Here is a 12,693-nt window from a genome sequence, read left to right on the forward strand (position 1 = left end):
TTTCGTTTTCAGTCATAAGCAAGTTTTCTACTTTGAATCCGTTTAAGATTTATATAATTTCCTAGAAATCATCTGTTTTGGGCTTTATTTTGATCTTTTCTTAGCTTTTTGAGTTGACTGCTTAGATTGTTTAACTTTCAGGTTTTCATTTCTTTTTTTTTCTCCAGTTCCCTTTATGCCCAGAATCTTAGACTCTCAAGGTTGGAAGGAATTGAAAGGTGATCTAAAGAATGATCTATTCTGGGCTTGAATTTGCTCTGCCCAGAAACAGCCCACCTGCCTTTTTTTCTGCTTTTCATTGAGCCCAAAGTAGTTTCTCTGTCCATCCACGCATTTGCCTTGATTCTGTTATTTAAAAGAGAGAATGAAATCTCATCCCTTTTCCTGGTACGCACCGTGGAGGGGCTGCTAACGTGCGCACCTGTTCCCAGGGCGCCACGTGCATGCCCGGGGCTGCTGCTGGCAGAGAGCTTGGTCTCGCGCTTCGGGGCTCCAGCCCCGGGTCCTCGGGTGCCCTTCGCATCCCGCTTTCCCTGCCTGACACGGTCTCTCTTCTCCAGGGGCTGGGCTGAGGCCCGTGTCGCGGGGGCTGCTGGGAGTTCAGAGGAGAGGACTGCCCGTGCCTCGTTCTCGTTCTCGGGGAACACCGAGTCCTGTTGACTGCACTCTGTGTGCGTCCCTCATGCCTGAGCTGTGCCCTCGACTGTGATGAGGACAGGACGAGGGTGGCAGAGAACCTGGGCGGGCGCTCGTCACAGGTGCCTGCTGCACACTTCGTGCCCGTGTTAGTCTTCACGGCAAGCCTGTGGGCTGGGCACTGTGCCCCCTCCTGGGTCACTGCTAGAGCGGCTGAAGCTTGTGCTTGGGGTCTTCCCTCCGGCTGCACCCCGGCTGACCGCGGAGCCCAGGGTCTCAAGCCCTGGGCTGCTGTCTCCTGTATGCTGTACTTTGCAGCGTTGTGCGTCTAGGGTGTGCCTTCTCCTGTGTGACTCTGTCTTTTCAAGGTGATGGGCTCGTAAGGGTGTCAGGTGGGGGCCCTTCTCTGCCTGAACGCTGACGTACCCTGAGAAGGTGAGATGATTGTTAGGACAGGAAGGAGGCTGAGTAAAAGAATGGGAGCCTGTGACAGGAGCAATTCAATTCGCCTTTCATCTGTTTTCACCATAAGGGACGTTTTCCCCATAAGGCTTCACACGACTCTCTTGCATGTTTCCTCTGCCTGTGGTTCCGCGATGCGGACCAGCAGAGGGCGCTGTTGCCATCAGAGTAGTCATCCCTCTACCAGAGCACAAACCCACGTGTCCTCTAGGTTTTTGAGAAATGCGCTTGTGGTTTCAGGTGGAATATTTAATAAATTCCAGCTCTGTCATTGCGGGAGGGGATGACAGCACAGTGCCCCTGTCAAGGGTAATGTTTTATCCTCACGGTCCTAGAATTGCAGGACGCTGAGCAGCCTGCAGAAGGGAGTGGCAAGACCTTGGCAGCTCACACCTCTTTCCTCCAGACCCTTGAGGTTTTTCTCTTTCTCTGACTTTGCTCTGTATCCTCTCGCGGTAATAAATCTTAGCCATTAAGACAGCTATGCCCTGAGTCCTGTGAGTCTTCCCAGTAGGTCCTCTGGGTCTTGGGACCCAGTGCCAACCATCTACCCACATCTGCAAAAGTACAGAAGTCATAATGTGCCCAGGGAAACCCAGGAACCCCTCCCAGGGCCGTGCGGTTACACACGAGTCGCGAATCCACCTGCCCAGTGCTGTCTGCCTGAGAAGCATGTTGGAGCCTCAGCACCCAGGGCTCTTACTGGGGCTGGCCACGTGGGCACCCTCTGCCAGCCTCACCCACATTCCAGACTCCCAGGAGGAAAAGTATTCAGCATGGATCACGCTGTCGGTACAGACTGTTCAGTCAGAGAGGAATGGTGAGGTAGGAATCCTCCTGAAACCCGTCTCCAGACCTCAGCCAGAGGCTGGCAGGCTTTCTAAGGGTAGGCTGTCTCAGGATGCGAGCGCACTTCACCCAGTGGGAAGAGCAGACAGGAAGCGTCCAGTCATGTCTTTGAAGTGTAAATGGAGCCTGAAAAAGAGCACGTTCAGCAGTGCAAAGTATGAAAGAATGTGTATTTTTTTGATCTTAGTATCAAGCTAATTATTACCAATTTTCAGAAGCTGGAGGAAAAAGATTTTGCACAGTACAGCATGTTGAGACTTTTTATCAGTGTTGAGAGGGAGAGTGATGGTAAAGAGGCAGAGGAAAAGAACTTCTAGATAACAAAGTATGCTGCTAGTGTCACTTATTTGAGTTGCTACAAAATGCATTTAAAAACTAATGGCTTTTTCCTTTTATGGGATTTGAGAATTCTGAATATGTGGACATTTGTAAAAAACAAAAATCACCCAAGGACAACTCTTGTTTCTCTTTTGGTTCATTTTCAAGTCTAGAGCTATGTTTATATTTGCGGACCACACTGTGGGAGCAGTGCCTGCTTTTTCCCCATGTCACTAAATAGCCTTTGAAAAATTAGACTTTGGGAAGTTGTATGACAACCTGTTGTTGGGTCTTATCATGCTTTATTGACCTATTCTCCTTCTGTTGGGCATTTAGGTCTCCTTTTCCATGATTATACCACTATTATCATGAGCATTATTTTGAAAAATGTTTGGTAATTTGAGAGGTGACAATGACATCTGATTGTTTTAACTTCGTAAATGTTGAATATCAAAAAATATCAAGGGTTTGGAATAACAGACGTGTCTAAAGATTATCTGAAGATAATTAATCTGAGAAAATTAGCAAAGCCATGTGTATTGACTGTTTTAAAAAGCCTGTGGACTGTAGCTGAGTTGGCGGTTGCTGAAGCAGCTGTCAGGTGGGCTGCTTAGGGCACCTAGCCGCTCAGGCTGCAGTGGCACCTGCCACAGGTGTGTGGCATGTGGTCAGGTGGAAAGGAAGTGAGGAGTGTTCCAGGAGACAGGGCTATACCAGTGCTGTCTGGTTTTCATATCTCTTTCCTAACAATTTCCAGTTGTTTGTGTTTGATTGGTTCCACTATTTTAAATGTTTACTAGATCTATGTGAGTTTTAGTTGCAAATATTTTCAACATTTTGTCTTTTGCCTTTTAAGTTTTGTACATGTTGCTTTGGATTCCTGCCCCCACCCCCAAGTGTTGTTTTTTTCTTAATATTTATTTATTTTGTCAGGTCTTAAATTCGGCACGAGGAATCTTGAGTTGCAGCATGTCGGGTCTAGATCCCCCACCAGGGATCAAATCCTGGCTCCCTGCATTGGGAGTGCAGACTCTTAGCCACTGGACCACCAGGGAAGGTCCCACTAAAAAATTTTTCATTGTATATAATCAGTCCTTTTTTCTTGTTGTTGCTTCCAAGATTTTTACACATAAAAAGTACCCACTTGGCAAGGCCAGGCGAACATTCACCTGTGTTCCCTTTCTGTTACTTCCCTTCCTTTTGTAAACCCAGGGCTTCCCTCGTGGCTCAGCTGGTAAAGAATCCGCCTGCAATGCGGGAGACCTGGGCTGGATCCCCGGGCTGGGAACGACCACAGGCAGCCTGCAGTTCCCTGCCTTCCCACAAGGGCTCCTCCTCTGCTGTGGGTCGGCCCCCTCTCCCTGTGACTCTACCAGGCAGGAAGTTCGTCCAGGCTTTACTCGTGGATTTTGTTATGAAAATGTGTCCCCTCCCCCAGGGTAACGTTTCTTACCAATGAACTTTTATCGAAAACGTCTCAGTTATTTCCATCCATTTATTCTTTTAGATGTATTTAAAATAATCACTTGGCCAGATTTTAAGTGTCTTATTTGGATTTTGATCAGATTTGTATCAGATGTGTACATTAATTTGGAAGGGATTGATGCAGTTTCATTCAGGGCTCTGGACCTTCTGTTTAAGTTTTCTTCCCTGTCCTTAGGAGAAATGTTTGTTACGTAGGTCTTTGACTTTTTTCAACTCATTTTTGTGTCATTGTGAGTGAATACTCTTAGGTTATGTTTCCATTAACTGTTACTAGATTTGTTTTATATCCTTTGGAGATTTTGTGATGTGCTTTTCATTAAAATGCTGATTAAATAATAAATAGTACCGTACTCTGTAAGGTGCAATAGAAAACACTGAGGGATCTGAAAGAAGTTATGGGCCTGAGAAACTTTTTACTTTACAAAAAAGTAGGGTTGTTCTTCTCTTGAGGAACAGAAACTGTTTAGCCCAGATAACCTCTTTTTAAGAAATTCTACTTTAAATTTTGTATGGTTTGTTTGAGATATGTTTCTTATATAGTATGTCACCCCATTTTTATTGGTTGTGATTCCAAAAATAGTTTTTTGTTTCCTCTGTTCCTTGATACTAATTACTTTCTGTGTTTCTAGGTCAAATTATCCTCTCTAAACATTTGTGGTAACAGGAAGGCATTAGAAATTGTTTAGTATTTTCTAGGTGGTGATTATCTAGAAAAATTAGAGCAGATAATTTGTATAGCATCTTCGTCAGTGGTGGTGCTTACCTTTTCCCTGGTTTGCACATTCGGTGGCCGTTATGAACAAATTGGCGCTACAGACTGCTGTCCACACGGCAGGAGAACACAGACCTCCATGCATTTCACGTCATAGCTCATTGGGAGCCAGTGGTCTTTTCCCTGAAGTGGGACAGGTGATGTGATTTGTGGGGCCCAGCGTAAAATGGAACTTCGAGGCTCCTTGTGAGAAAATTATTCAGTTCAGAATGGTGACAGTAAACCAGGAGGGTCCTCTGCAGACGCACAGGTTGTGGCCCCTGAAGCTGGCCCCCCCGCCCCCTGCCTGCCCCAGCCTGGGGACCCAGGACCTGTGGGGAGGAGCCTTGAGGTTCTGAAAGCGTTCATTATTGTTTAGTCACTCAGTCGTGTCCTACTCTTTGCAACCCCATGGACTGTAGCCCACCTGACTCCTCTGTCCGTGGGATTTCCCAGGCAAGAATACTGGCATGGGTTGCCATTTCCTCCTCCAGGGGATCTTCCTGACCCAGGAACAGAACCCACGTCTCCTGCACTGGCAGGTGGATTCTTTACCACTGAGCCACCTGGGAAGCCTTTACAGGAGCCCTTTTCCTCCTCTTTTGCATTTCTGGCCTCTTTACTTCTGTTTGAGATTCTAACTTCATGAATGCCCAGAGGTTCCTTAGAGAAAATCACAAATACATGTCCAATGGGTCTGTCAGACTTTTTTGTTCATGTTCAGGGACTTGGTCTGTAACTGCATTTAACTATTTACATTTTATGTATATCAGGGGTTTGGAATAACAGATGTGTCTGAAGATTATCTCAAGATAATTATCTGAGAAAAATAGCAAAGCCATGTGTATTCCAGGGGAGATTTACTTTAGACAGCTGAGAGGAGATTTTCTCACTTTAAGAATTAGTGCCATTTCTGTTTGATCATTAGAGTCTTGTTCCTAATTACTACTTTGTAGCATCAGGTCTCTGTAGCTGTGAATTGTTAATACTCTGTAGCATGTATTTCTAGGTTTATAGGGTCTCCCTCCCTCTTTATCCAAAACTTGCACAGACATCTGAGAGTTGCTTCTGTTCCATTTATTTGTGCTCCTGAGCTGGTCTCCAGATGGTGATCGAGGGTTCTGTCTTGTTCAGTTTATCTGTTTAGTTAACCTGTGCTCTGTTGTTCTTGCCTCAGGCCGTTCTAATCTAACTGAACCCCACCCCCCGCCCCTTCTGTGTTCTTTGCTTTAGGAAAAAATCACTGGTCTCTCCTCCCCACTGTCTTTACTTCCCACTTTTTCTATGTTCTATTTGTGATGCAAAAAATGAACTCTAATCATAGCTGAGAAATGAGAACTGTTGACAGTAGTGTCCTTAATATGCCACAGAACACATGACCTTTATTCCCAGAGACTAGGTTATTTTAGGAAAGAGATCAACAGTCCAGTATCTTTAAATGTTCAAGAGTATAGGGCTCTCTTGGAGGCTCAGGCAGTAAAGAATCTGCCTGCAGTGCTAGAGAGCCGAGTTCAGTCCCTCGGTTGGGAAGATCCCCTGGAAAAGGAAATGGCAACCCACTCCAAAGAGCTGGACACGACTGAGTGGCTAACACACAGGGGTTTAGGAAAGGAAGAGATGAACGCAGTTAGAAGTGTGCCGTGAGCCGCAGGGGTGACGGGTAAGCTCCCTAAGGCACTGGGGGACGAGGAAACTCTGAGGACTCAAGTGGGCCCTGCCCGGAGTTACGGTTGTATGGGAAAAGCGGGGCTGGTGCTTACGCAGAGGGGCCTTCGGAGGAACAGTGATCAAGAAAACAGCTAACGCTTGAGTGCCTCATTTTCTGTAACTTTCCCCTCTGCTTTCCAACTTAGAAAAAATTACAGGAATAGTTCAAGAACTCCCATATACGCGTTTCCTTTTTTAACGATAGATTGGTCTTGCTTGTTCTAGGACGTCATACAAACGGGCTCATACAGTATGTCCTCGTGCGTTCAGACTCTTTCAGCATTGTGTTTTTGAGATGCAAGGGTGATTGTCATTCCTATTCATTGATGAATTGCATTCCATTGAAAAAATACACCAGAATTTGCTCACCTATTTTCCTGTTGCTAGAGAAGGAATTTGGGTTGTTTTCTGGTTTGGACTGTTAGGAATAAAGCTACCGTAGACTTTTTATGAAAGTCTTTTTTGTGGGCATATGTTTTTATTTCTCTTGGCTAAATACCTAGGGCTGAAAAGTTGAATCTTAAGGCAGGTTTATGGATTGAAAGTTGATAATTTTTTTTTTTTAAGTATAAGAAATTTTTATGTATTAGAAGTTACCAAATTTCAGTTTTTAGAGTGGTTGTGCCATTTTACACTCTCATCATCTGTGTCTGAGTGCTCTGGTTGCTCCATATCCTGGGCAACCATTGATGTTATTCGTCTTTTAAATTTTTGCGGATCTGGTGTGTGGCACTGGTGGTCTCTCCCTGGTGGCCGCCAGTGGTTAAGCGCTTTTTCGCGTGCTCGTTATCCGTTTGTATGTCTTGTTTTGGAGTATCCTTGTGTCTGTGTATTCTGTCTCTTTATTCCTCAGTTGTAAGAGCTTTTTATATATTCTGGGTAATAGTCCTTTACCAGATACATGTCTTGCAGATATTTTTTCCCCGGCTGTGGCTTGCTTATTCATTTTCTCAGTGGTGGTGGTTTAGTTGCTCAGTGGTATCTGACTCTTTATAACGCTATGGACTGTAGCCCTCCAGGCTCCTCTGTCCATGGGATTCTCCAGGCAAGAATACTGGAGTGGGTTGCCATTTCCTTTTCCAGGGGATCTTCCCGACCCAGGGATTGAACCTGGGTCTCCTGCATCACAGGTGAATTCTTTACTGACTGAGCTTCCAGGGAAGCTCCAAATTTTCTTGATGATTTACCATTTTAGTGATCAGAAGTTTCTCATTTTGATGAAATCTCATTTATTATTTTTTTGTTTTATGGTATTGTTTTCTGTTTTCTGTTAAAAACAATCTTCTGCACCAGGTTATGGAGATATTCTTTCTTCCAGCTGGAGTATCGTTTATGTCTGTGAACCATCCTTAATTAATTTTTGTATGAAGTATGAGGCAAGGGTTGAGGTTCGTTTCATTTTCCCAAATGAATAGAAAGTTGTTCTTACACCATTTGTGAAAAGGCTTTCTTTTCTCATTGAATTATTTTGATGTTTTTGTCAAAAAATCAGTTGCTTGTAACAGTATTGGCCTATTTCTGGACCCATCTGTTCTACATCATTCATCTGTTGATCTTTATAGTAATCCCACACTGTCTTGATTGCTTTAGCTCTTTAGTAATTCTTGAAGTCAATTACTTTTCTTTTTTTTCAAGATTGTGTGGCTATTTTAGGCCCTTAGCATTGCCATGTGAATTTTAGAATCAGCTCGTCAAATCTTACTCTTTATTGATAAATTAGTTATTAAATACCTGCTGGATGGTGTATGTGTGGTTGGATTCCTTTGCTGCTCACCTGAGACTGTCAGAACAGGGCTTGTTAATCAGTTATACCCCAACACAAAATAAAACGCTTAGGAGAATACCTGCTGGATTATCATTATTAAGCCTGTATATCAAATTTGGGTAAATGGACATCCTGACAGTCTCGAGTCTTGCAGTCCATGAACATGGTGCATCTTTCTGGCTGGCAGTAGACTTAACCCTTTAGATGGATTATTATTGTTGAGATAATACATAAAAGTACTTAGCGTGGCATTTATAAGGACCCATCCTCTAATGTTGCTATTTACTGTTCGTTCCATTAATCACACAGCTTTATAAAGTACTTTCTGTTCATATCTCATTTTGATTAGCGTGGAGCTTGACCATGGTCACACTGCTAGGGAATGCCTGGGCAGGGTTTGAAATGAAGTCCTTACGACTCTTAGATTTCGTGCTTGTAAGCGTGTGTCCTGGAAGCCAAGGGTAGTGAGCCTTGTGTTGTATTTCTCTGTGTTTTGGGGGTGGCCTTTATATGTTGGCAGGTTAAGGTTAGACAGGATCCAACAACAGTTTATTCCAAATGGTTTAAGCATCACAGGAGTTAAATGAGGATGTGCTGGCTCACAGTCTCCCCAGAGAACTGTGGCTTCTCCCGTGAGAGCATCACCCTGTCACCCCAGGAGCTGACCGCAGAGTGCTGCCTGTGCCCCTGGCCCCACCCGTCAAGGCAGCTTTCCCTTGTCTGCCCCCGCCCTCTGTTCACACTGACCCAGGCGAGCAGGGACGCGCCCCTGCCAGGAGCCAGGCCACTTACCCCTGGTCTCAGGAGAGCTGGGGCGGCAGGCAGGGAGCCCAGGGGATCAGCCGTGGTTGGGGGGCTGCAGCTGGTTCCCCAGCACGTCTGGTCTGTGCATTCATACTTTCTACTCTGTTGGTAGTAAAATGAAAACAAAGCCTCTTGAGAATCTAAATCCACATTACACATTTTCAGCTAGTATGTAAACCAATGGGAGATCCTGTTTCCCTGATTTCATATCCATTTTAATCTGTCCTAACATGTCGTAGACACAGAACACAGTCTGGGTTGTATTTCTGCCGCTTCCCTGCTGTGTGGCCTCAGAGAGGGCACTGTTCGCCTCTCTGCTTTCTCAACTATGAGCTCAGAGAAGCACAGTGTCTAATTAGTAGTCCTGTTCTAGGCTGTTCTTTTAAGCTGCTGTGCACAAAGTGCTTAACTTACGCTTGGTGTGCAGGAAATACCCAGAAGCATGACCCGTTTTATGTACACTCACCTTCACACCTGCGTCCTGTGTGCAGATTGCTTACATGGAGAGAGAGCTTCCCCTTGTTCCATCTCAGAGATGGAAGTGGTTGCCAGGGTCGGTGGGGAGAGCGCTGACTGTGAAGAGCCACATTGCTGGTCTACAGGGAGGATGTCTGGTAATGACGGAAGAGCATCGGTCCTCGCTTCCTGGAGAGATTTCATGTTTATCAACTCGGACGGATGTCACTGAGCTGTCGCTGGCTGTGGTACCTTGGAGTCTCCTTTCTGTCGTGGCTTGCAGACAGGCCGGCAGTCCCCCGCGTGGCTGTGCGGTGACATGGGTCTGAGCAGGGCCACATCTGCTGGGCAGGATGGCGTTGCCTCGGCTCCCCCGAGGCCTCGCTGGAGAAGCTGGCGAGCAGGGACCTGGGCTGCCCCGTGGAGCTGGAGCGGCACTGCCCGATGGGACTCCCGCCCAGAGCCCGTGTCCTGCTTCCGGTCTTTCGGTTGTGCCTATGTGAGGACACTGTGCCGTGTTCCCAGAACAGGACTGTGGCTCCCATGACAGCTCAGCTTTGGCTTTCTCTTGTCCTGTGAATGAAACGGCGTGGGGTCAGAGAGCTTGTGCTCTTCCTGGCTCTCCTCCCCCTGCTGGCCTGTGACTCACATCGCACGCTGGGGCAGGTGTGGCCTCTGAAGAAAGCTCACGTGCGAGTGAAGGCCCTTGACCCTGTCCTGGCTGATGCAGCCTTAGCAGGGCGCGTTACAGTGGGTGCAGGAGGGTCAGCGGCCCCGCAGGCCCCCAGGCGTGCGTGCAGCCCCACCGTGACGGCCCTGGCGGTCAGGCTGCTTGCAGGCCGCTCAGCGTTGGTCCTCACGGCCTGGGCTCTCGTCTCAGCGCTGGTCCGCGTGGGCCGGGATTTCTGCTCATTTATGCGCTTGTGAGGAGACACTGTGTGGGGGCTCCTTCCCTGACCACGTCCACGGTCACCTGCCCTCCCGGCTCCTTTCTCTGGACGTCTCTCCTTCCCTTTCTGTGCACTTTCTGGCCCCTGTTTTCTTAAGCTCCACAGCTCTGTTTCCCCACTTTCCTTGCTGTTATGTTTTATCAGATCAGTGGAACCCCTGCCTCTCAGCGGCCTCTCCATGGTGACAGGGTGCTATCTGGGTTCACCCCAGGGGTCTCCCCATCTCCCTGGTGAGACACGCTCATTTCTCTGTCTTGGGAACGCAGGTGCAGATGGTGGTGCCCTGGCCTCAGCCAGACGCCGGGGTCTGTCTTTTCCTTCCATCCCCAAACCCAGCTCTTAGATCCATGAGGCTTCCTTGTAGTGGCTGACCTGAGGAATCTTGACCTGTCGTCCTGCATTGGTTGCTATATAGTAATTTAAAAAATCTTCAATCTTTTCAGGATACCTTGAAAATGAATACATGAAGCTCACTGTGATAAGTTTTAAAAATAACACAGAACACCTACCTCTTATTGGAAAAGTTGGCCTTTCTTGGAAAACTAATAGTTTTGATGGCTGTATAAAGGTAATTTTTTTCTTAAAGTACTCGGTCTCTGTATAATTAACGTGTCTGATGATGTGTGTGTGTGAGGCTGCTTTGAAAGTCCTAGATTGATTGTTCTGGTGTCGGAAGAGCTGTGCACATCTTCTTACTGCTGACCATCAGTTGATTGACTTATCCAGCGCTTACTGAGCACCTTTTGTTTTCCACTGAGCGAGGTGGGTGGGCGGCACTCAGCACCGTTTCTGAGTGGTGTTGATCGCGCCCCTGCGCTCCCTCGAAGCCCTTTGGCTGTTTGTTTTATGGGGAAAGAGTGGAGCTGTAGGTTGCACCAGGCAAGTCGCATTTACTCAAAAACGTCTTACTCATACACCCATTTAAAGTATATTGCAGTTCTGTTCCAGCATACAGATATTTCCTTGAACAGTTAAATTGGAGCTTGCCTGTCACAAACCAGCCGCACAGCGGGGAGGCTTGCTGTGGGGGCTGGTGTGGCGGAGGAGGGTGGTTCTCACACAGTCTGGCTCCTCTGGTGACCCCTGTGCCCGTGGGCGCCCTGGTTCTCACTCCTCTCCTTCTGTATTTTGTGGGGTGAACTAGATTTACATGGGACGGTTCTGCTGTGGATGCAGAAGCCCCCAGTGAGCTAGGCTTTATCCTGCCTAGGAGCACGGAAGCCTCGTCACAGGGGTGAGGGGTGATGAGTGAGGCAAGAGCCGCGTTGTCGCCGAGCATGAAGACCACTTCATTATCACTAAGGCGCCTCCCTTGGTCCACTTGCTCTTTGCTGTGATGAGATGTTTTATTAATTGTACGTGTAAACAGGCATTTAAGCTTCGGCAAAGATCTGTCGTACACAAAAGAATATTGTTCCGTTTCTTCAGGAGCACAGGCCTGGCTTTTTAAAATGGGTTCAGGTGAGTCTTACAGAAACATGTACGAGAACGTTGGAATCACAGTAGATGTTGAGGACCAGGAAAGGCAGACTGTCAACCTGGCAGACTTAAGGGGTCAGGAAGTGCACACTCTGCACATTCCCGCCTCCTGTGATTTTGTTCTCTTTCCTCTTCTCCCTCCTCTTTCACTTAGTCCTTCATGACGAGGCTCCGTGTCTCCCCAGGTCTAACTGGGGTTTTTATGCTTGCCACTTATGAATGTTTGTGTTTATTTTGTAGAGTTGCTCTATAATGGACCTAACTCTTCTGGAGGAGTACGGGAAGCCCTTCTGGTGCTTCAGTTCCCCGGTGTGCGTGCGGTGCTGCCCCGGGCCCTCCGACGGCCCCAGTTTCTTGGGGGAGGCATACTGTGTGGACTACTCGGATTCGGAAGGAAGGCTGCACATGGAGCTGGTGTGGGTCGAGGAGACGGAGGAGTACTTCATCGTCAGCCTGGCCCTCTACCTGCGGTTGGCGAAAGTAAACCAGTGGTTTGGGACACAATACTAAGCGGTAGCAATCGGTGGCAAATTATTATTGCTGTTTGTTTTCATCGGACTAACTGGTTTTGTTCCTGGTGTTTGTCGTGAGTTAAAATAAAGCACTGGTCTGTTCGGTATCTTCTTATTTCACATTATAAGTTATGCTTCCTGGGTCATTTTAAAGTTAACGTATAGAAGATTAAGTTACATTTTAAAAACACGGAAGTAGCACATCACAGTGGAAATTCACATACAATGAAAAAGGGAAATATTTACTCTTCTGCTGCCCTTGCACTTTAAAATGCAAGAAAATGGATGAGACTGGAAACTGGTAAGTTTGCTCTTGGGGGGGTGTGTGTGTGTAGAATAAAGATCATGTGACCCGATGTTTATAAAGGTGGTGTGTGTTGGGTAAAGATCATGTGACCACTGTATGTATCTGTCAGTGTGGGGGTGTGTGGGGTGTGTGTGTGTGTGTGTGTGTTGGGTAAAGATCATGTGATCACTGTGTGTGTATATTGGATACATAGGATTCTTTCTTTGTAGGTT

At 46.8% G+C, this 12,693-nt stretch overlaps 1 protein-coding gene across 3 annotated transcripts in view; it reads left to right on the forward strand.

Moving 5' to 3' along the window:
• Nucleotides 1–12,281, forward strand: part of FBXO15 (F-box protein 15) — a 38,271-nt gene extending 25,990 nt beyond the window's left edge. For all 3 annotated transcript variants that reach the window (XM_059880764.1, NM_001035021.1, XM_059880766.1), the window contains 2 exon segments: nt 10,627–10,751; nt 11,903–12,281. In XM_059880764.1, coding sequence (XP_059736747.1) covers nt 10,627–10,751; nt 11,903–12,172 — 395 coding nt within the window. In that variant the 3' untranslated portion in view covers nt 12,173–12,281.
• Nucleotides 12,282–12,693: the final 412 nt, after the last annotated feature.

Source organism: Bos taurus, chromosome 24, assembly GCF_002263795.3.
Source record: "Bos taurus isolate L1 Dominette 01449 registration number 42190680 breed Hereford chromosome 24, ARS-UCD2.0, whole genome shotgun sequence".
In the NCBI taxonomy this organism is placed as follows: domain Eukaryota; kingdom Metazoa; phylum Chordata; class Mammalia; order Artiodactyla; family Bovidae; genus Bos; species Bos taurus.